Below are 22,732 nucleotides of genomic sequence, written 5' to 3' on the forward strand. Positions count from 1 at the left end.
ATTCAAAACAACGATCCCTCTGTCTCTCCTCCACATGTTCACGACATGCATGTATTCACTTTGATCGCAGCGCCTCGTAGCAAATCGTGTTTTCATGCTCGCGACGTACCGATAGCTATCCATCGTACTGTCTCTCTCCTAGCCCCAGCGGCAGTATATGCTGGCCAGTTTTCTGATGTCCTCGTATTTTGCTGGCTTTTATAAATCTTCGCATATCGCCTCCTACCCCTCATTCTTCGTGTAAATTTTTGGGGAAGCGCGTGAACTAGTAACCACAAATCGGTGCCTCACTTGCCACAACTAGTGAAGCCGCGTTCTCGTTGCAATTAACTGTTTTATTTTTGATCTCTCCAGTGCTCGCGAGTACATTCGAAGTGCTTTGCTCGGGCCTTTTCAACAACGTTCTCCTCTACCAAAACGTGTGGAACTTTGCCACCGCTTTGCGGTTTTGAGGTGTGGTTTCTGTACCCATTGAGCATCGCCTGGCCCAGTCGGGGCTTCCGACGAGAAGTCGCTCTCTTCTCAAATTGTTTTCCCGCCATTTTATCTTGGAACCAACCACCACTCGCGTGGTAGAAACCCCACTCCGCCTCAATGCATATTACTGAAGTTGATCATCTCCTCTCGTCTGCCGCTCCCTTGGCCAACTCGTTATCCAAGGACCAAGTACGGAGGAACAACATCCATACCAACCATTACAAGATGGCCGAAGGGGGCCAAAGGAACAAGTCCATGTTCAAAGGAGCAGAGCGGTCTCTTGTGGACGCTTTATCGGAGTATGACGGCGAACTGATCAAGACTGAGAGCCCAAATTTCGCGTGCTCTGTCCTGCCGTCGCACTGGCGGTGCAATAAGAGCCTACCCGTGGCTTTCAAAGTTGTGTCTTTGGGTGAAACGAAAGACGGGACATTGGTTACCATCGCAGCGGGAAATGACGAGAATTATTGCGCCGAATTGAAAAACAACACAGCGGTCATGAAGAACCAAGTGGCTCGATTCAATGACCTCCGTTTTGTTGGCAGGTCGGGTCGTGGTAAGTGACAAAATATTGTGTATATATTTGATCATCACACGACATACGATCAGCGTAGGTTTGTTGAACCTGTTCTACCACAGCATGTGCGGCGGCGTGAAAACTTGTGGCCGCACCGAAACCATCGCGATTGCATTCTTCTATTCCCGTACTCAGCTCATTCACCCGTCGTGGTTTGCCTACCCGGCATGTTTCCACTTCTGTTGTTTCTGTTAGTGTTATTGTTCTCCTCTCATACTCACTTTATTATTTGTGATATTTGTTTTCAATTATTTTGTTTCTTGCAGTAACAACGGTGATTACAAAGAAAGGCGTGGTATTTTAACACTGACTTAACAACAATAATAACGGGTGATAAAAAGGAATAGTTGCGATATCTAGCGTGGGCTGGCGCCTGTTCCGCCACATGAGAGGCGATAGGAGGCCGAGATCTCCGCGCACAGCTGCGCTGAAGTCTGTACGCGAACCAAATTTTTCGCCCACGCATTAAAAGTTTGCGAAAAGTTTACTCCAAATGTCATGCTCGATTAGTGACTCAAACACTATAGGTTGATAGAAGATGACATCATGCTTAGTCTGAGAAGGTACTAGATTTTCCATGAATCAAAATGTTGATTTTTAATGGAAGCAAAAGTGGAGGAGGGTGGTTTCGTCGCGTTCGTGGGCTCTTCGTTGTTTCCGCGGACCTCTACACGCCTAGAGTTCCGGGGCAGCATGCGTCGACTGTAGGCTGCCTGTTCCCACGCATGGTGCAATCCTATACACAGCCTGTCTTCATGTATCAGATCAACTTAGATACTAGCGTATTGATCAGTTTGTTGATGTTACGTATTTTCGAAAATTATATGATTTGTCAGTTTAAGTATGATCAGGGATACGCAGCTCAAATTCTATTGTAAGATATACCCAATTATTCAATAATGGTGAAAGAAAACAACTTCAGTTGCCTATTTCCACACTGATTCTATTTATGTTTCAGTTTTGTCTGTCTCTTTGTGTCTGGCTTTCTTCCTTCTGAATGTAGGCCTACATTGTATATCTTCTCACTACCTTGGTCTATCAGGACTCTATCTACCTAACCAAAAAAAAAAAAAAAAAAAAAAAATATATATATATATATATATATATGTATTATATATATATATTTATATATATATATATATATATATATATATATACATTTAATATATTATATGCATTATATATATATACATATACTGGCTTTAATATACCTTGAAATGTTTTTGATTTTCTGTAGGCCTAAATTTTCAGGATCTGTGTAGCCAGTAAGACAGTAACCTGTTTGTATTTTTATATCTGCCTGTAATGATTTGTACAAATTTTATATATGTACACTTTTGTATATCTCAAGCATTATTTTGATAGGCCTACATGTACTTCTTTGTTCTATTTGAAGACACTGTTTGAATATTGTTTTCAGCTTCTTTTGCAACAGCTGTATAAAGTCAATATGGCATAGCTTTCTCAGAAAAATGAGAAATTCAGATAATAATTAATCTAACTGCCTCACAGGGATGTTATATTACTATATATGCATAGAATATATATACAACATATATATTTTTACTTCTCTCCTTCTCTTTATTCATACTTGTAAGAGAAAATTCCTTGGAGGAAATTATTACTGTACTTCTGACTACAGTGGTAACAGGTACTATGTATTTGTTAATATTTGTAAAATTAATTTGCAAAGCATTTGCATAAGAGTAATGTTAGTTTCTATCAACTATCCTTAAGAGTTTATACAATAGATGTAGAGCTAATTGACAAGTTATGAACAGTTGGCTTTCTTGAATGTGAAAGAGCTAAGAGGGGATTGCTCTAGCAACATGAAAAAAGAAGAATAGTACAATATGATGCTTGGGTTATAGCATCAGAAGTTACAATGGTATGATGACATTATACAAATTTGAAACAGATTATACACTAGACACTTTTTATTGAAGAATAATCCGGCAAATTTAAATATTTTGAATTTTGATGAGAAATTTAATACAAAATGAATGTATACCCGAGCTGAAATTAGGAAAAACAGATGATAAAGAATTTCTTCAAAATTTTTATGTAGAATATATCTATGTACCTGGTACATGGTAATATACATTGGAGCATTATCATAAGCATAATGGCATTATCAGCGGGTTTTTGTTATTATACACTAAAGGGAAACTGGAGAAGGAATGACAATGTATTTGATATGATTTTAGGTTGAATTCTCTTCTTTTTCATAATAATCAGGATGCATGCAGCATAGTTTTTTTTATATCACCTTTCTTTCATCCCTGGAGGTTTGACTATGAGAAAGATGTGTGCATAGTGTACACTGTATGTGCTCCTGAGATAATGTAATCTTTTCTCATCATTTTGCTTGCTTTAACCAACCTGTGAATGTGCATAAGAAAACAATTTGTAAGAGGGAACTACAAATTGCAAAAATAATGTCTAGCCGGGCCTTGTCTTTTATTAAGATTATTCAGATATGCGAGTATTGTAAACCTGCACATATAAATTTGGACATCTACACTAATTGGTACTATAGTGTTGCAAAAGTTGCAGGCTTTTACTGCATGATCTCTTTTTAGTTGTTGTTGTGTTGTTGTTTTTTTGCAAAATATCGTAGACTAAATTATTCACCAGGAACATTTTTGTAATTTCCTTGACAATCTATCTGTTCACACTCATTAACCCCAGAGTGAACTCAGCAACCTTGAAAGAGAAAATGAGCAGTTCCACTAAAATTAGCCCATTTTAATGCAACTCAAAGAAACACAGGCATTAACGCCCAGACGAAGGGGATTAAGGTCCCACAATTTGTGCGCAGGTCTTGCGATGATACAATGATTATTGAACCTGACAGGTCTAAATCTCCTGGAGGGCTGAGCCTTCAACGGAGCATGGGAGCCAGGGCTGTGACAGACACTGGCTCTTGTCGACAATGCTTCAAGTAACAATAGATGCAGCTTAGTGTTAGATGAGTACAAGTAACCTTGATGGCGTGAGGGTTTGATGATACGATGTATGAACAAGAATGTCTAGTATACCTTTTGAAATGGATTACTAGTTTTTTGAGGGGATAAATCTTCCCTCTTAAAGTATTTTATAGAGGAGGTAGGTAAACTGCTGCATGTATAAGTAAGGCACTTGTTTCAAGTTGTCTGAATGCTCACATGATCAAGTCATTAACAATTTGCAAGCCCTTGACATACATGTATTTTTGGATACATAGGTACATACATCAGTTTCAAGACACATGTATAATTTCAACTCAGAGAACTGTGCAGTAGATATGCACTTCAGAAACTTGAAATGTCTGTTTAACACATCCTCATTCTTTCTCAGTGTTCATATCCTTCATGAAAGTGGAAATTCACTTCTACTTTGTACCTTCTCCATTAGTCTTTTTTTTACAGTTATACCATGCGCAAAAGAGTCACAGCATCAAAAGTCATTTCATGAACTCTCATTTCATTGAGCTGGTTCTGAACCTTACCATATCCTTCCACTTCCATTGTGGGTGTGAGATTCCGTATGATGATATATCATCCGTGGAGACATTGCGACACTGGCACATTTTAGCATCAATAAAAAAAGAATACAGTTGTTTGAATAAGGCATATGAAAGGATCGTTGAATTTGCTAACCGGACGTAAAAATTGAATAGGCTCACAAGGGCACAGTCCCGAAACGCACTGATGCCAGCAGAGTACAATGCCCTGTGTGCATTTTACGAAAGCATGACGCCATTGTTATGCAAGTAAGCGACAAAGAATGCATAAGCTGTGTGTATAGGGTTTCAAGAGAGACTGAAGTACTACAGCTGTACCAGAGAACAGTAGAATATATGAAAATATAAGATTGAAAATGCACTACTGGTAACTTTTACAATATCTTTAGGTCTGTAAATGGACAACAGTAGCAATATACACGTGTAGTGTCTCCAATTTCGTCACCCTTTGCCAATATGAACACTATTATTCTAGATGTACAACTGTGTTCTGTATGTTTTTGATGACATTAATATACATGGTAAATTCTCTCAGGAATGTTAGGTAGGAAGCACATATCTTTTCTTTGATGTACAAGAGGGAAATTGTGATTTCTCTGCAGATCATTTTCCAGATCAAAATTCAGAGTCTTGGTAGTAAATACTGATTTTAAAAAAGAACCAAAAAACTAACAGACATGTTTGTATAATGTATGTTAGCAATTTGCTTGAGACAAAGTCGGTATTTGCATTGGGTATATGTGTGTATGTCAGTTATGGGATTTAGTCATTCCAACACGTGTAATTTGGAAGAGGGAAAAGCTGATTTACGATGAATGAGTTGATTGAGAGGAAAGGTGTTAAGTAACTGTTAACAGTATCTTTTTGAAGACCTGCTCTAGAACTGCTGATGGATTATGACCTTGGCTTTCCCTCAGGAAGTTCTCGTTTCACACACTTTACATGTACGGCTTGTATGTACCAGACTGCTGAGCCCAGCATGCAACTGTTCATGTGACATGAATTGGCCAATAGAGCCAGGTTTGAGAAGCTATTGTGAGGAAATGTGTGCCACAGAAGGATGCATTAATGTTACAGATTTATGTGCATGCATGAACAGTGTGGTTTTCCATGTGAAAGCATTGTTGGGAACTTGAGACAACACATATTTTAAGCAAAGAAAGCACAGGGAAAGGACACAGGCACATTGGGTTAATGGTTGATGGACAGTTAACAGAGATTTATAAGCCTGTCAAAGTGACCACCATAAACTTGGTAGGAATGAAGACAGGCTTTGCTGTGCTGGATATTGAGAGAGTTATCAGTTAGGGACAAAAATAAAGAGAGTATGTCTCTGCTATCACATGCCTGTGAATGCTTCATATCCCCCCCCCCCCCCTTTTACACCAGTCCAATGTTGGCAACTTGGTTACCCAGTTGGCATAGGCCTGCGATTGATTACGGATGCACTAATCTCTTATTCCTGGAAAACAAAAGCATCACGAGTTCGAGAGGGGAAAAGTGCTGACTCCTGAATGCTTTTTCGTTTATAATATTGTAATGAAATAAAAAGAGATCATCAAGTTTGCAAGAGTAGCATGTACTTAAAGATGTTTTTATTTTGATATAAGTCTTAATGATTATATGGACTGGACTAATTTGGAAGTGGGAAGCATTTTCAGGCAAAGATACAAAGCATGCAAGTCTCATATTGATTCTTTATTCTAGCTGTTGGTGGTCCATCATTGAAAAAGGACACTGCTGTAGTCTTTGTCACAAAATGTTTTTTTTTACCAATTTACCTACCTCATGCACTCTGTGCTGTTTATATTGATCTTATCACTATTACAGCATATTTCTTAGTGATATAGAAGTGAGGTAATAACTATTGGGAGTAGTTGCCCTATCCAGGGTGGTATAACATGAGAAGCGGTATAATACATTTTACAGCACATCCTTATGATAGGACTGAAGAGTGCAGAACTTGAGTGATCAAGCTTGATGGGCAAAGAAACAAGCAGCTATTCATCCTGAAGAAGTTGGCCAAGGACAGACGGGACAAAAGGTGTTCTTACCAAGAAGCAGCCACCCACAAAGCTTAGCATTGGATTACGTCAGGCCCTTTCAAAGGATATTGATCATTGTCTGCCCTTGTAAAAAGGGCCTCGTTTCTGATCCCATTGTGCCTTTATTTTGATGTCTCCTTGGGCATCCTTTTGTCCCTCACCACCAGGTGACTACTCAGGTTAGGCTGTGTTCGATAGAGATGGAGAACATTGAAGTGTATATGATCTGAACTTCCAGTATCTTACTCAGGACTGTATCAATCCCTAATATCTTTTTACTGTTAATATAACCCTAAAACAATCCCTTCAGAATAAAAAAAAGGGGGATGCTGCCAAGGTGTCATGGCTGTAGGCTTACTTGTATGCACAAAGAGTGGTCATCTGCAGAACCGAAGCAGTCGTGTGACAGATATGATGATCAATTATGTATATAATTACTCAATGATGAATATTGTTTGAAAGTATGGAACACCGATAGATATTTTCTATTCTTTTCATCTTGAATTATGTAACTTTTAAAAAAGATTTACTTCTAGTTTATAGACAATATCACAGATAAGTATAAAGAGGGAGTATACAAGGTACAACTGTACATGGCATATCACATCACCAATATTGTTTGTTTGTTGTTTTTTTTTAATTTCTGATGACCAGTATAAAGGTATCCCTTTTCTATCAGGAGTTGTGGAAATGTGGAAACAACTCTGTAGACTTTCAGTGATTATCTTAGTCTAAATGGATTTAACAAGATATGTTGAATTGATAACAAAGTGATATCAGTATTTTGCCTGTTATGCAGGCTGCAATTTGAATATCAAAACAAATCAAACATTTTGTGAAACCTTTTGTGGGCCTGAATAATGGGCAGAGTGGGCTCAATTTCATTAAATATTGACACCTCCATTGATGTGAGCCACACCAAATATGGAGAAGGTTTCAAGGCCTGAAATATCTCTAGTCCTCCTGTGGTTTGTTTACAGTTTTCAACTCTAGTAACCAACCATAATGCAGTCATGGGCTACTTTTCTCTCCCACAACAACCCCAAAGCCACTACCACCACCACCAAGACCACCAACACCTCTTCAAATTGTAGTCATGACAACCACACCAACTCCTTAACAATCCTTGATTTGTGCTGCTATTATATCCAATCAATCTTTTTTTTTTTTCATATCATGAGCGGTAACACATTCTTGCTCTTGTACAATTTGACAAAAACCAGTACGTCAAATAGTCATGATTTTTGGTGAAGCTGCTTTAAACACGTTTGTTTGCTTTTTGAATAGAATTTAAATATCTAAACGTTGATTTATGAAATGCAGTATCCAAAGCGATGTTGGATGAATTTATAAACTAAACTTTGTTTTATTAACTGTAGTATCTGGGGTGATCATGTAGAACAAATGCCTGATGATGTGAATTCATTTTTAACAACTCTTCATGCATGTGATTTATGAGAGCGATTCACATTGTTCTAAGTTATGTCACAACGTCAACAAAGCTACACACCCTGAGTGCTTTTTTGCTTATTCTCAGTATCCATGCCAACAGCACTTTATTTCTCCCATTCCCCAGGAGCTGCATTTGACTAACTGATGCTTTCTCTGTATCCAACACTCCGGTGTACATTTCATGAGTCTGCACTTAGCACATTTCATGAGTCTGCACTTTGCATCAAGTGTTTCTGACCAAAGCAATGCAAACACTCAAACATCCGCTCTGTGATAACTGTTTTACTATTCTCTTTCATTTGCAGTGTCCCGAATTATATTCTCTCCACAGCATTTTTTAAAATGTTAAAACATGCCATCAACAGTGCAAAAGAAGTATTTTTGGATACCACAGAATATTTTAGGTGAAAAAAAGTCTTAAAAAAAAGAAGCTCATCATTCAGAGTTGTGTTATGCATCACATAAGTGGTAGCTATACATTGTAGGAAACACATTGATAATGCTTCATTTCATATACAAGATCAATAAAGATATACATGTAGGCCTATATCAAAGATGTGTGTACTTAAAGGGAGAGTTTCAGTGCTAAGAGGTAGGTTGACATGGACTTGGTCAGAATCAGAGTTACTGTATTAGGCAGCTTTTGTGCCTTGTCAGTTGTATTGCAACTTGTCGATTAGTAACAAACAGATATCAATGTTTATGAATGTAAAGAGCGCACACCATATACAGAAATAACTGCATTAGGCTGACACATGTTGATTCAAATTTAATTCTCATTTTGAAATGATTTGTCAGTGGTGGAGGGACCAGACTGTGGTATGAGTAATCTGGAAAGAACTGAAGAACTCCTGACAGACGGTGCACCCAAATTGCATCAGCTCATGGACTGCGGCTGTTTGCACAGACTTGCTGAACTGTTATCTTTTCCTCAGAGTGCTAATAGCGTGAAGTGATAAAGAACTGATATGAGTGTTAGTAATAACTCTCCCTACCCCAGCCCACGTCCATATCTAATAATGCAATATCCCTAGACCGTTTTGTGTTTATTGATTACTGTATGTCCCTCATGTGTATTTAATAAATGAGACAGATTTGTTTTCCCCCGAGGGAAGAGAGAAAGTGAGCCCATTTTGCTGGATACTTTTGCACTGGGACTAAAAGCCAGAGATAGTGGAGCGATTCTCTAATCATTTGAAACTGGAAGAAAAATCATTTGTCATTTTGCATGTATGATATTTTTCTTACATTTTTTTTTTCCATGGCTCAGGTGTTGTCAGGTTGTAAGTGTAGTGATCACCATGTGTTCTAAATTACAAAAGCATCATTAAATGTGACTGAGAGATGTATTTGCTACTTTTTCTCCCTAATTATCCTGCAGGAAAAAGTTTTACCCTCTCCATCTTCATCTACACAAATCCGCCTCAGATCGCCACCTACAACCGTGCAATAAAAGTGACTGTTGATGGACCTCGGGAGCCAAGGAGTAAGTATATCAAAGTAGCTTCCCACAAATATTGCAGTGGAATCAACTTTCTTGAATGTAGCATCTTTCTTAGCATGTCCGACAATATCACTGCTCTTTGTTGTAAAGTATTAATAGAGATGGTTACATTTCCACATTTCGATTCAAGAATGCAGATAACATCCTGGTGTGTTTCTGAAGGGTTGCCATAGGCTTTAATCAACAGAAGCGCTGACTTTTCTTTTAAGAGATACATGTACCAATATTGAAAGTCATCATGCGCATCCTGAAAGGAAGACAAAGTGTACACTAAAATTGCTCTTAAGCACTTCAAACTCATAACCAGTCACTTTAAATGTGAAAAGAGTCTGCAGTATTGACAGTGTGTCACATCTAACAGCAGCAGTGTAAACTTGAGAAGGCAAAAAAGTCAAACTTTTAGTGGTAACTAGGCTCAGTCGTAATGACTTTCACTTTCACAGCATTGTCTGCGTTACGTTTGTAGCTAAACAAATATACACTCTGTATCTTTTATTTTTTACAAGTCCTGCAGCTATGCTTGAGGCCATATGAAAGGGTTAACTTTCAGTTTTGGTAGCTGATAATGCCTTCTTTCTTTCTTTCTCTCTCTCCTTTCTCTGTACTCTTTTCTTTTTTCAGCCTTATTTCTCCTCTCTTTTTATCTTTTTGAGCCTGATCTCATATCTCATTACATCTTTTTATTTCTATTCTTGCCGTCTCATATTTCTTCAGTCACATATCACCAAGTGTAACAGAACTTGTAGTATCGTAGCAGTAGTGGTGTAGTCATCAGAGTGCTGGACAAGATTTCTTTGATTAGACCAGGAAGGGAAAAGTTTTTGTCCTTTAATATATAATTGGCATTTATAATCGTTATGTGTCGATAACACATTGAAGGTGTATAACAGCACAAGCAAATTATTAATGGTATCAAAATCAGCAGGGACTTATGTTTAATGGCTTTGAAATGAGCTTTATAGAAAGCTGTATGTCAGAATTCATCACTTTCTAGTTCTCTGTGTCTAATGAGCAATTTTGCTCTGTAGCATGTCCCAAAGTCTTGATGATTATCTGGTTCAAAAGGCCACTGACCATTACGGAATGCATGACTTGGAGGAGCAACCCCCCTTGCCCCCCTCCACGTTACAGTGAACCCACTGTACAGGTCCTGTTAAAACTTCAGCTGCCTATTCAGTCTTTTCATTCTGGAGTTCTCTGAATCTCTCAATTGACATGTTTCTACAATGAATCCATTGGGTTGGTAGGATTAGCCACTATTGACATGGTATGGATGAGTCAGTAGGTATGCTTGTCTGTTTTGAGGTGGTTCAAAGAGGATAACCTCGTGAGATACCAACTGGTATTGATTAAATAAAGACTGAGTTTTCTGGCAAGGTAATCTTCCGGAAAAGCTAATAATTGGTAAAGAGAAGACATCTCTTCTGAACATTTTTGTTATCTTTACTGGCTTTGTCAAACTTCACAGAACAGTATACAGTTGTAAATTCCAGGCATTCCTGACACATGGACAAATACATTGTACTATTTCAGATGTGCACGTTCCTTCCTTTGCCATTTTAGGTTTGCATGGGCGGAAGTTAGCAGCTCCATTAAAAGTCATCACTTATCTTATTCTCTTTTTGAAATTCTGTTTTCCTTTGTACATCAGCATGTTTGTGGCTGTTTTTGTCTTTTTTGTTTTTGCAATTTCAGCTACAGTTCTACCTCTTGAATTATTTTAAAGGGATGGTATAGTATTGGTAGAGATGAAAATTGGGCTTTAACTTTTTCGCGAGATACCAAGAAAACACTTATGAAATAGTACAGAGCATACCATTTTAAGAGGAATTCAAAGTTTATTTGATGAAAATCGGGTTTGGAATAGCTGAAACATCCAAAAACAAAGTAAAACAAAACGATCGTAATAAAATGCGGGTCCCACACTTTATTAGGATCACTCTGTTTTGGATATCTGGCCATTTCAAAATCAATTTTCATCAAATAAACGTTGAAATCCTCATGGAATTACATGCTCTTTCATATTTCATAAGAGGTTTCTCACTATCTCACCAAAAAATGATAAAAACCTGAAGTTAAGTCTCAACCAAAACTATACGATCCCTTTAAAAGTAACATTCTTTTGATGCCATGTGAATATTTTATCAAAATGATTCAGTGCATTGTGCAGGCTTAACTGAGCATACATGGTAGTAAGTGAAACTATAATTGTTATCTTCCCAATTTTACGAGTCAAAAAAGAGAAAATTTGCAACATTATCTTGTATTTCTTGAAACGAAAAAAAGAAAAGTTCCCATGACCAGGGTGAAAAGGTACAGGGAAGAAAGTTAGAGGATATGCATCAGACCGGCTTGCAAGAGGTGCAGAGAAACAGCATTACCGACACTCTCCCTTATTCTTCACTCAAAATTCATTGGTTTGCCGGAATTCTCCAAAGATTTCCAGATATGATCCCAAAGACGATTTGGAGCTGTCAGGGGGATTTGCAGGAATTATGGGATGCGGTGAAATGTGTCTAGCGTTACAGACAAAAGCGTCAAGAAATGGCGAGATTTGGTGCACGCTAACGCACCGCCGCGCTTTCCTCCCTGAAATAACACTCCATAAATGAATAAGTAGACGGTGGTGGTCGGATTCTGTGGTTTTCTGCAGGAGATAGTGTGGGGGTTGTCCCAGGGAGGTGTTTGTCCTGGTGTGGAATTTAGCTGGGGAGAAAATAACAAAGGAAAAAAAGAATAACCCTTCCAATGCAGACCAATACACTAGCTAAGTGAGAACTGTTGATACTTCATGCATTCATGCAAAGTATCATATGGAGGTATTGAAAATGAAAATTTTCACACAGGAACAATTATGTTAGCATCAAAATTACTTGCTGTGTTTAGCCAAATACGATGTGTTTGGGAGTTTCATACACACTTCCTCATTAATGCCTTATCTCTCAATAATGCTTTTATAGCCTTTTAATGGGGTAGCCATTTATTCAATGTCATTTGAAGTAATAAAATCAGCATCAATGTCACGCAACAGGTGAGTGAATGACTTCTTTTTAGTATTTTTCAGCACTTTAAACAGCAATATGATTACCTAGTGAAACTTGTTCTTGATTTCATGTATATCAGTGTGATATCTTCAAAGGACTCCTATTTACGTCAGTTCAGGACTAAATACTGAAGCAACTGATGAGTCTACCTGCTGAAATGTAATGACAGAATGTTAGATTTTGTTGTACTGTTGTTGACAGATTTGTTAGTGTAGCTCAATCATTTGACAGAACTTTGAATAATTTGGTGTTTTCATATAATTCTTTCAAAGAGCCATGTAATTAAGAGAAAAAAAGTTAAGGCAAGATCTGTTTGGCAATGACATCAGTATTGCATTAAATTATGTATGTAATCGTGATAAGGAATGAAAGCACTTTTTAATGATTTTATTATAAGAACAATGTGAGTCTTTAAACCATCATATTCATCATCGGTCCAATTTAATGGAAATGTCACTGCTCTGTTAAGACTTTACTCTTCGAAAAACAAGAAGTCAAAATGACTTTTAGCAGAGAGAATCAGAAATGGAAATTTAAAGACACAAACAGAAGCAGAAAATACTTACGTGGTGGAATAAGAAAGCGGTACTTAATTTTGCTCTGACCTAGAATGTATTGTAGACCTATTGAAGTAGAGATGGAGATGTGGTAACCAAGGAGACTGGCACTGGTGTCAGCATCCAGCCAGCATCCCAGAGGAGATGAGCGACTTCCTTGCTCCTGGTGGCTGGAGCTGTGCTCCGTATGACAGCCCTCCAGCTGCTCGCGCGCCATCAGGCTGCAGTCTGGCGGTTTTTCTCTAGGCGAGATGAGGATCGATGAGTCCTGCGACAAATTATCAGTAGGCCTTCTGGTCTCTCATCTGACCTCGCTTGTGGGTGTTGCAAGTTGGTACAGCATGACAAAAATGCACAGTCTTAGCTTCTCATATTCCAGATGTGTGTACATAAATATCCACATTTTTTTTTTTCAAAATATGTACCATTTGTGGATCATTATTATCATTATGCATATAGTAGTAGTAGTAGTAGTAGTAGTAGTAGTAGTAGTAGTAGTAGTAGTAGTAGTAGCAGCAGCAGTAGTAGTGATGCTATTATTAATATCATTATTATTGTTGTTGTTGTTGTCATTCTTTATTTTCAGTGGTCTTATCATTATTTTTATTATTGTTTTGTTATGGTAAAGCAGAGACAGGGAGAAATGTGAGACAATTTCTGCAAGAGAGTATAATTTGCATAAAGACCCTGATGCCCTCAACTGGACTGGCCTCAGGCAATACAAACTGTGCGTCCAACCATTCTTGTCTGTGTTTGTTTTTGGGCTTAAGTCTTACACTACCTCTTGTACTGTACCCACCCCAGTCAGTCTGGTCCAGTAGTGTGGAATATCTTAAATCTTAGCCCTTTAAATCCTGGCCTTTGTGAGATCCTACTGCTGGGGGGCAAAGAGGGATGAGCTGAGGAGTGAATTACTTGGTCATTATCAAATTAATGGCTTTCTTCACTCAGAGGTGGCGAGGTGAGAGCCTCAATTTTCTCTTCAGTCTTACCTAGTGATGTAGAACGATTGGCCAGTTTCATATTCCCCTTTTATAGCAAAGTTGATTGACATGAACAGGAGCTTTTTGTTACGGATCCAACACCTGTTCAAATAGACAGTCATTTTTGTCATTACACTCAGGTTTTATATGAATAAGATACAAAAAATAATACAACTTCTTTTCACTTCACAGAAATAAGAGAAATATAATTTACCAGTACTTCCACAGATGCGTGGGCAGTACTCTGTGTTTTAAAGAAGACGAAGATTATGTGAACCCACATAAATACTTATGATTCCATGTATTTGAAATGATTGCTACTTATACTAGTAGTAGGAAGAGAGAAAACTGCTGGTACTCCCTGGGTTGTTGTAGACTAGAATGACATCACAGTGTGAATGACCCTCTGGTTAAACAGCATGACATGAATGTGACCCTGCATTAAAGTACGTCAGAAGGAAGGTATCTGCCTTTTCATATTTATATGCTACTCATTTAATTTATTGTCAGGATTTTATTGTTCTGTTTTAGGGGTTACTCACCCCATCAGAATGAAAACACAATCTTATAAATGTCAAATTCCTGAAAATGACTTGTGCAGGCAGCAGTGTTTGTGTGTTTGCAATGTACTTCTGGGTAATGAAGGTGCTTGAAGTATCACCTGTCTTTACTGATTATTGCAAATATACAAAAACAACTATATATTGAAGTTCATGCTTTCAAAATGCCCCCCCCCCCCACACACACACACAAATAAAAGAACCGTGTGCAGTAGCATAATTGACTGCACCATTCAAGGTGCTTTTCATCTACATGTATATCAGAGCTCTATTAGTGTAAATGGTACTGATTATGTTTGGCTAATTAGGTTTTAAATAATATTTTTCAAATTCCATTTATTGTAGACATATGTAGGAGTCTAAGGAAGATTATCATAGCAGTTTACTGACAATAATTACTGTGACTACCAAGTAAAGTCAAATGAAAAAAAAATTGTCAAATGACAAATTATTTGTTCCCCTTCATAACTTACTGCTAGATAACAGGTGAACATGCTTTGGATATACAAGATAGCTTGACACTAAAATCATACTCATCCAGTGGCAAACTTATGTAACTGTCCTTCACTGAGAAGTTTTGCCTCAGAGGTACACTGTACAGCAGGAAATTGCTATCAATGATCACACTGCTTTTGGAAATAAGCGAGCACCAATGCTGAAGGAAACACGAAACAGGACAACATCTAGCATTGCACTATTGTCTGTACCCTTGGCGAGTGCATGGCATAACCTTGTTGTCTGTTATCACATCCTCTCGCAGGATTATCACCGAAAAGTCTCTAAATACCAGGATTTACGTATCAGATAGAGCTTAGGGCCCAAAAGTGCAATGCTAGGAGTCGCCTGTATACATGAAACAGCATACAGTAGTGAGCTTTTGGCTAGAAAGTGAGACAAAGGGAGCTACAGAACTTGGCATGAACTGGTCGTTTTTGTTTGTGTATCTCTCACTGCATTTTACTGCATAATTCAACTAAAAACATTTCCAATATGCTAGTCACTTTTTTGGTTTCTTTCCTGTGTTAGATAATGCTAACAATTAAGATGAAATACAAACTGTGACTCCTCTATTTGCTCTTTTATATTCGTAGTCGCTCGTATATTGATGCACTTATTGCCCTTTTTTGTTTGAATCATTTTGGACACCGTGGATCACAGTGAGGGTGTATGACATTTACCAGACATGTTAATGAGGACCCATGTGAAACAGGGTTGCTAGTATTGTAAGTACATGAATATGGGCTGCTTTTCAGGGCATTGTTGATATTATCTCCACGCTATGACTGATCAGTGATGGAGCTCGTTCCAGGGGTGGTACTGTAGCATGATCCTGAGGGGTGATAGTGTGAAAATTGCCCCAAATTAAGGCAGTGCTCATCTGTTTTCTACATGTATACCACATTGAATCAAAAGTAAGGGGGATAGGTTACTTAAATACATTTTAAGGTTCCGAAGTTTCAAGTTGGTTTTGTGGATTCAATTTTTTTCTTCGTCCATGGTTGACAATATGAACTCATGCTTGCCATGGATTCTTGACACTCTTTTGTTGAATTACCTCAGTCAATATTGTTCAATATCATGATCATGCACACCTGTGACAACTGACATTGCTTGTGTAACATGTATTGTAGGTCCTAAATGTGTAGGACAGTAGCACGAAGAAAATCTGTCTGCGTGGACTACTGGCAGTAGTTCACTACAAAGTTGGTTCCTGTACAGAGTGTGACAAACCTTGCACTAGGCCAAGGTTGACATTATGACTCTGGCACTCCTACCATGTGTAGAGCACCTTTTTTTTTTTTAGGGGGGGGGGGGGGGAAGGGTATTGGATGAGGGGAGAGGTAGACATAGTCTAATTTCCAGGCTTTAAAACTATGTTTTTCCACAAAGTTATTGTTGGATTGTGGCTGTTGGATGTTGGATGTAAAGCTTTAATGGCTGCAAACATGTATATTCCATCTCAGAAAGTGACAATTCTGTGCTGGAGTGACAGACAGTCTTGCAGGCCATCTCCCTGAAATTAGCCCCCTATTCAGACGCATGCCATTTTATACCAAAACTTGATAATGAAACGACGTATAAAGAATCATCGTATAGCCAACAGACCGTTCAGACACTAATTACGACCGTTCTGGGAAACGTCATATAGATGTGCAGTTTCCCACTGCGCATGCTGTTATAGTAATGAGTGACAGCTGTGGGGTCACCATTCATGCGCGCTTCCATTAAGCCCCGCCCAGTTATACCGTTCTATGGTCGCCATACGTCCAGACGCACACGGAATGCTGATTCGTTATTGAGTTCTAGTTCGAAACGATGCTTTGACCGTCATTTTGCTATACATCATTTTGTTAGTCAGGTTCAGATGTATAAATTCATCGTATACATGTAGCTATACCGTTTTGGTATAGCTAAACCGTTCTTGCCTAAATTTTTTGCATCTGAATGCCCTGTAGACCTTTTTTATTTTGCAGGAAAAAAATAATGAATTGCTCTGTATGCCATATTAAGAAAGTCTAATATTTCACGCATTAGGACTTCACGACAATGTCATGAATTGAATTTGGGAATAGCACCCAACTTGTGAAATTCACAAAAATATAAACCCTGCAAAACATATGCTGTTTAGATTTCTATAAGTATAGTAAAAAAAACCCACAAACAAGTATATGCAGTGGTGCTATTACATCTAATTGCACATGTATTAGAAATACGTACATTCAGGAAGTAAAAAAATAGCGACAAATACTGCATTGGGAGTTCAGTAATACTGACATGACTAGTGTTGGCTCAAGAATTCCAGGTTGACCTGAACTTCATTGACAGTCTGGCTTTATAGCCCAGTCAGGCCAGTTTATGGTGCCGTCTGGAGTCCCTTTACAATGAGCTGAGATACAAGTCAAATTTGTCTTGAAAATTAAAAAAAAGTGTGAAGTGCAAATCAGATGAACTACAGTGTAAACACAGTGGTGATGACAGATTTATCAAGTACATCCTTGCGGCCAAATGTTGCTGTGCTTTATAAATCCAATGCCCTTCTGACGCAGCTGGAATATCAGCAAAAAGTGGACATCTCTCACTTTGTAAACAGTCCAATGATGTAAATTGTTAATCCAAGTTTTGGTTGATGTAGTTTTATACAAAGAATTACAAAATCAGAATGGTTTTGCAGAAGCTAATGCTGTATAGAAGAAGCCAAACACTGCGACCATGTTGAGTTACTGGATTCCAATATACTTTGACATAAACTTGTGTGTGAGGGTCAAATCTAAACATTCAGGCCTGAATTCACAAAGGTAGTACAAATGAAACCATGGTTTAAACCATGGACAAAAACCATGGAGCGCCCAGTGTTGCATGGAATATTTCCTTACGAAATCAGTCATTTTGCCGATGAAATGATTATTTTGTAACGAAATGACAACATTTTGTAGCTAAATGAACATTTCATCCACGACATGATAATTTCGTTTTTTCAATAATGAAACGGTAATTTTGTCGATGAAATAACCAATTTCGTAACGAAATATTCCGTGTGACACCTGGTGCTCCATGATTTTTGTCCATGTTTAAACCATAGTTTCATTTGTACCACCTTCGTGAATTTGGGCCTTTGTGGATTCAAGACTTGTTTTTCATAAAGCAAACAGCAAACCAAGTAAGCCAATGATGTCTGTGCTGATATTGCCACATTCTGTAGAAATTGGTATTTCTCTTTCTACTTTTCCAGGATATTGCCACATTCTGTAGAAATTGGTATTTCTCTTTCTACTTTTCTAGGATATTGCTTCTTTAACCGAAGAGATATAGATATGTTTGATGAGTATTGAGTTTCCTGAAAGACAGCCTCAACAGACATTACACTGTTCTAAAACTTGCATGGCCTCAACTTTTTCAGTATTTATGTATAGGCGTACAGTTGGTGCTCCTCATCTGGAATGTACATTTCTTGGTATATCTGTACTATTTGGTCATAAATGCGCTAAGATCATGTAAATTTGGGTGCCAAACATTTTGAACTTGTAGTTCTGCTTCAAAAGAATTTTGCGTTTATGCATCTGTTGACTTTGAATCAATATGACGTTGCTGTCATGACAGCTACAAGGAATTTGCAGTGTCATCTAAATGAACATATTTTTGATAAACTGTGTTAAGAAAGTTATCATCAGATCAGGTGCAAATACTCTTGACAAAGATTAGAAAAGACAACCACATTAGATATGATTTCGGAGAAAAACTAAATACTCTTTGTTCATGATTTAGGCCTAACTCTAACTCCAAACAGTCGTCCTTTTTTGTAGTGTCCACACACACACACACACACACACACACACACGTGCACACACACACACACACACACACACACACACACACACTCAAAAAAAGTAACTCAGATACTAAATTACAGCTGTTGTGAGTTTGTCCTTCTTTCCATTTCTGCCATGGTACACATAAACCCCCGCACACAATTACATACCACAAGAGAAAATAGCAACGTTTTAAGAGTAACACTAGTTATCACTACTTCCAAACTTCAATGTACCTGCCACAGTTCACCCTCACACAATATCCTGACTCATCATCAATCCGGGTTGGGACATCCTTCTTACCCAGAAGTAAAATCAAGGGGTACAAAGCTAATAACACCTTTTCCTTCCTTCCTTCCTCCATTGGTCTTCAGTTCACTTCCTCTGCGACTGCTACACTTCCCTACCAAAAAGAAAGAGAGAAAGAGATCTAAAAAGCCCACTAACTCTGCTCTCACTCTTTATTTTTCCTTCTGTAACCTTATTTTTCCTTCTGTAACCTCATAATGACGTTATCCGTCATTCCATGAATCTGTGAGGGGCTGCAGTTACAGTCAGTGCTGGAAGTGAACAGTGTGTGGGTGGACGACGTGGGGTGTAGCCTCGTGTCCAGGTTGTGTTCTCTTCTCAATCCCTGTGACTGGTCAGCAAGTAGTCAATATAGGCCTAGTCCTTGAAATAAGGCTTTACCCTCCTCAAGTTATCCTTTACAGGTGTTAGCTGCCTTGATAGCGCCATTAGTTTCTACCAAACTGATGCATACATTGATCTTGACTCTGTACCAGTAAGGAAATAATGGTACCCGGTCTGGGACCCAAACTACCGGCGAGACAGGGGGCAGTTTTTATGTTTGTTTGCAGTTGACTCTATCACAGGACGTCATATGTAATGCAGTATGTGAGAAGCCTACCGTGTCGCTGTCTACAAAGTATTACATTTCTATTAGTACAGGAAGCATTGTAACATACGCTAACATACATGGGCTTGGATACACCCACACACAATCTAGAGCCCTCTCCTAGGATACTGTACATCTCATTACACTTCTCCGCCTTTATTGGCTGCCATTCCGTGAAAAGAACTGACTTTCATCGAAATACAGTGTTCTGGAAAATGAAAGTGCTCACACTCATGGTGGAAAATAACAAACATGTTTAAGACCCTGGAATGAAGTGTTTTACTATGAGTACTGAGTACCAGCTATGAAAGAGGAGAGAGGGAAAATGTGTGAGTAGGCCTACATGATGGCTTTGTGTTATAAGCTGAGATTATTCTCCTGCTTGCACATTTTTTGGCTCAATTACTGCTGACTTTCAAACAAAAGAGAAGACAAGCATGCATTTACGTTGATAATCTTTCTCGAAGTCGGTGGACTTGAAACGTTTGTCCAGATTTTTGTTTGACTTTCTCATGAATATATTAATGAATGCTTTATTTCTTTCAGCAGCATTTCCAAATTGCAAGAGCTACTCATAGAGCTCTGTGATAACTTTGTCATTGATTAATTCATATTTGTACTCAACATCACCAAGAGAGAGAAAAAAAAGATCATGAAAGATATAACTGTACACATTGTACCTGGTATGTTCTTAGCTGCTGTATCACCAGATTTGTTTGACTTCCATGATAGTACACAAACAGTGCATGTGTGTTCTTGTGTGGCAGCAGTGATATGCATAATTACTATGATAGCTATGGTTAGTGATTAGATTTTACTGTAGAAGGATTGAGGTCCCATGGGGAATTGCCCATCTGCTGTGGGCCAGTCTCAGTCAGGTTACTGCACCTGTACCCATGGTCAGATGTATTCCTGTGGTCATACATAGCCTTGTCACCAAGAACCTTGTGGTTGTTGGATTCCAGGTAACTGATGTGCTTAAACTGGTATATTTATGATGAGAAGAGTGTGCAGAGTCAGGCCCTCATTTATTTTGATACAGTTTAATATCTAATCATGTATGGCATCGGACATCAGACTTGTATTATTAAGATATGTGTCAGTCATACACATAAACATCGCATTATTCTGCGAAATTTCTCCTAAGAGATGGAATATGGTGATGTGATTCCTTCTGGACAAGGATGAAATGCATATGGCTATTGGTTATTTATGTTGGTCTTGAGTGACTGCTTTTTGCTATGAAGGGGGAAAAATGAAGTTTATCCCTTTGTAGAAAATATGCATCATTGCTGAAGTAAACATGCTTTTAAGGGTTGTTTGCACTCCTTAATGCAGGAGGGTCTGCTTGGCAAACTCTGGTAAACATGCATGACTCAGATGTAATGGTAGGTACTGGAGGACATCTCATTTTAAAAATGCAACTTTTTTTTTACATAAACAAACCCCTTGTCTTGAATTATGCATACTGTTTCATTCACAAAGGGTATGGTAAGAACACTCTGGTAAACATGCTTCAAAACAAGCTAGGTGTAGTCAACCCTGGAACACTCTCCGCCGGCAAAGGGCAGTTTACTAAATAATAAACTCTTTGGCCACTATTCACACAGCAGGAAATAATATCTTTGAGAAAGGTGATTCCCCTTTCGCTGTCCTCAAACTCTGCTTACTGCCAGGGGTAAGACAGGCGTGCTGAACACATTTATTTTTTTTTTCATATATATCTGAGTAAACACTCCAATAGCTTGCATTCATAGAGTGTCATTGACAGGGGTTTAGAAAACCCATACACAGAAGGGGCTTCTCGTAGAAAGCTCAAGCTGGAGACTTAATGGAACAAACCCTGCATACAAAGAACCTGTTGTCGCTAGTAAGACTATTGTCTGTGCATCATGCAGCTTAAGAGAGCCTTTTCTGCCGGTTCACGTTTTGGCGAAAGTCCCTCATTGCGTGCGCTCCCGTTGAATGTCTCAATAGCTGCCGTGAGGGCCGCTAGTCAGGTGTGTATGCGCGTCCAAGCGGCGATCTCAAGTGGATCCGCCGCGCCAGCAAGAGGTCACCGGCGGTCAACAGAACGGCGCTGTTTGATTCCTTTTCTCCCAGTGTTGATCCCTCCGACCTCATGAATAATCATGCAGGGAACGTGTTGTCAGTTTTTGCAGTCCCAGCCCCTATTCGCTGGATTGTTTTCTTGGAGCTGTTCCGAAGCAAACATCTCTCTCTCTCTTTCTCTCATTTTTGATTGTCCTGTGTTTTGAGATGAGAGTCAAATCAAGAGGTTGCTTATAATAGCAAGAGGCACTGCAATGGGGATTTCTCTCTGCTGTTGCACATGACTTTCAAAACTAAATTTTGAATCTACAGCTTAATCTCATGTTGCTCACACTTCAATGTTAAAGCAGTTTAACAAGAAAAAATAATTGCTCTTCTGAATAGATCAGCATTTGCGCACATCATTAGACCAAACCGAGGATGCAAATTGAAACTGCTATGTCCATGGCTGGTAAATTAGCAAACATCTACGATTATGTCCATGATCATGATGTGCATTTATCTTCATTGACCGTCATATGGAATATTGTGTTGTTTGTCAAAAGACTCATGCAATGTGGAGACGGAGCTGCAGGTTTAACGTTGATGTTACCCTTTCCAATCCAGATGCCAGTCATTCTTTGCCACATTTGATTGAGCATAGGTGGGGCTGTGTGTTGTAGAGACCCCTCACTTCCAATCAGTGTTGAAATCTCACATATAGCCAATGATATTTCAGTGTATGAATATATATTGATGTCAAGGGTAGCTACTGTAGGTATCCTAAAAATG

The 22,732-nt window shown here is 38.5% G+C and overlaps 1 protein-coding gene across 1 annotated transcript in view; it reads left to right on the top strand.

Moving 5' to 3' along the window:
- Positions 1-567: 567 nt before the first annotated feature.
- Positions 568-22,732, top strand: part of LOC139738795 (uncharacterized) — a 51,528-nt gene continuing 29,363 nt past the window's right edge. Inside the window, exons 1-2 of the mRNA XM_071649434.1 lie at positions 568-1,033; positions 9,438-9,542. Coding sequence (XP_071505535.1) covers positions 595-1,033; positions 9,438-9,542 — 544 coding nt within the window. The 5' untranslated portion in view covers positions 568-594. The remainder of the gene's footprint in view (positions 1,034-9,437; positions 9,543-22,732) is intronic.

Source organism: Diadema antillarum, unplaced genomic scaffold (genome assembly GCF_040938485.1).
Source record: "Diadema antillarum isolate AM-2024a unplaced genomic scaffold, OU_Dant_1.0 seq00000768_RagTag, whole genome shotgun sequence".
In the NCBI taxonomy this organism is placed as follows: Eukaryota; Metazoa; Echinodermata; class Echinoidea; order Diadematoida; family Diadematidae; genus Diadema; species Diadema antillarum.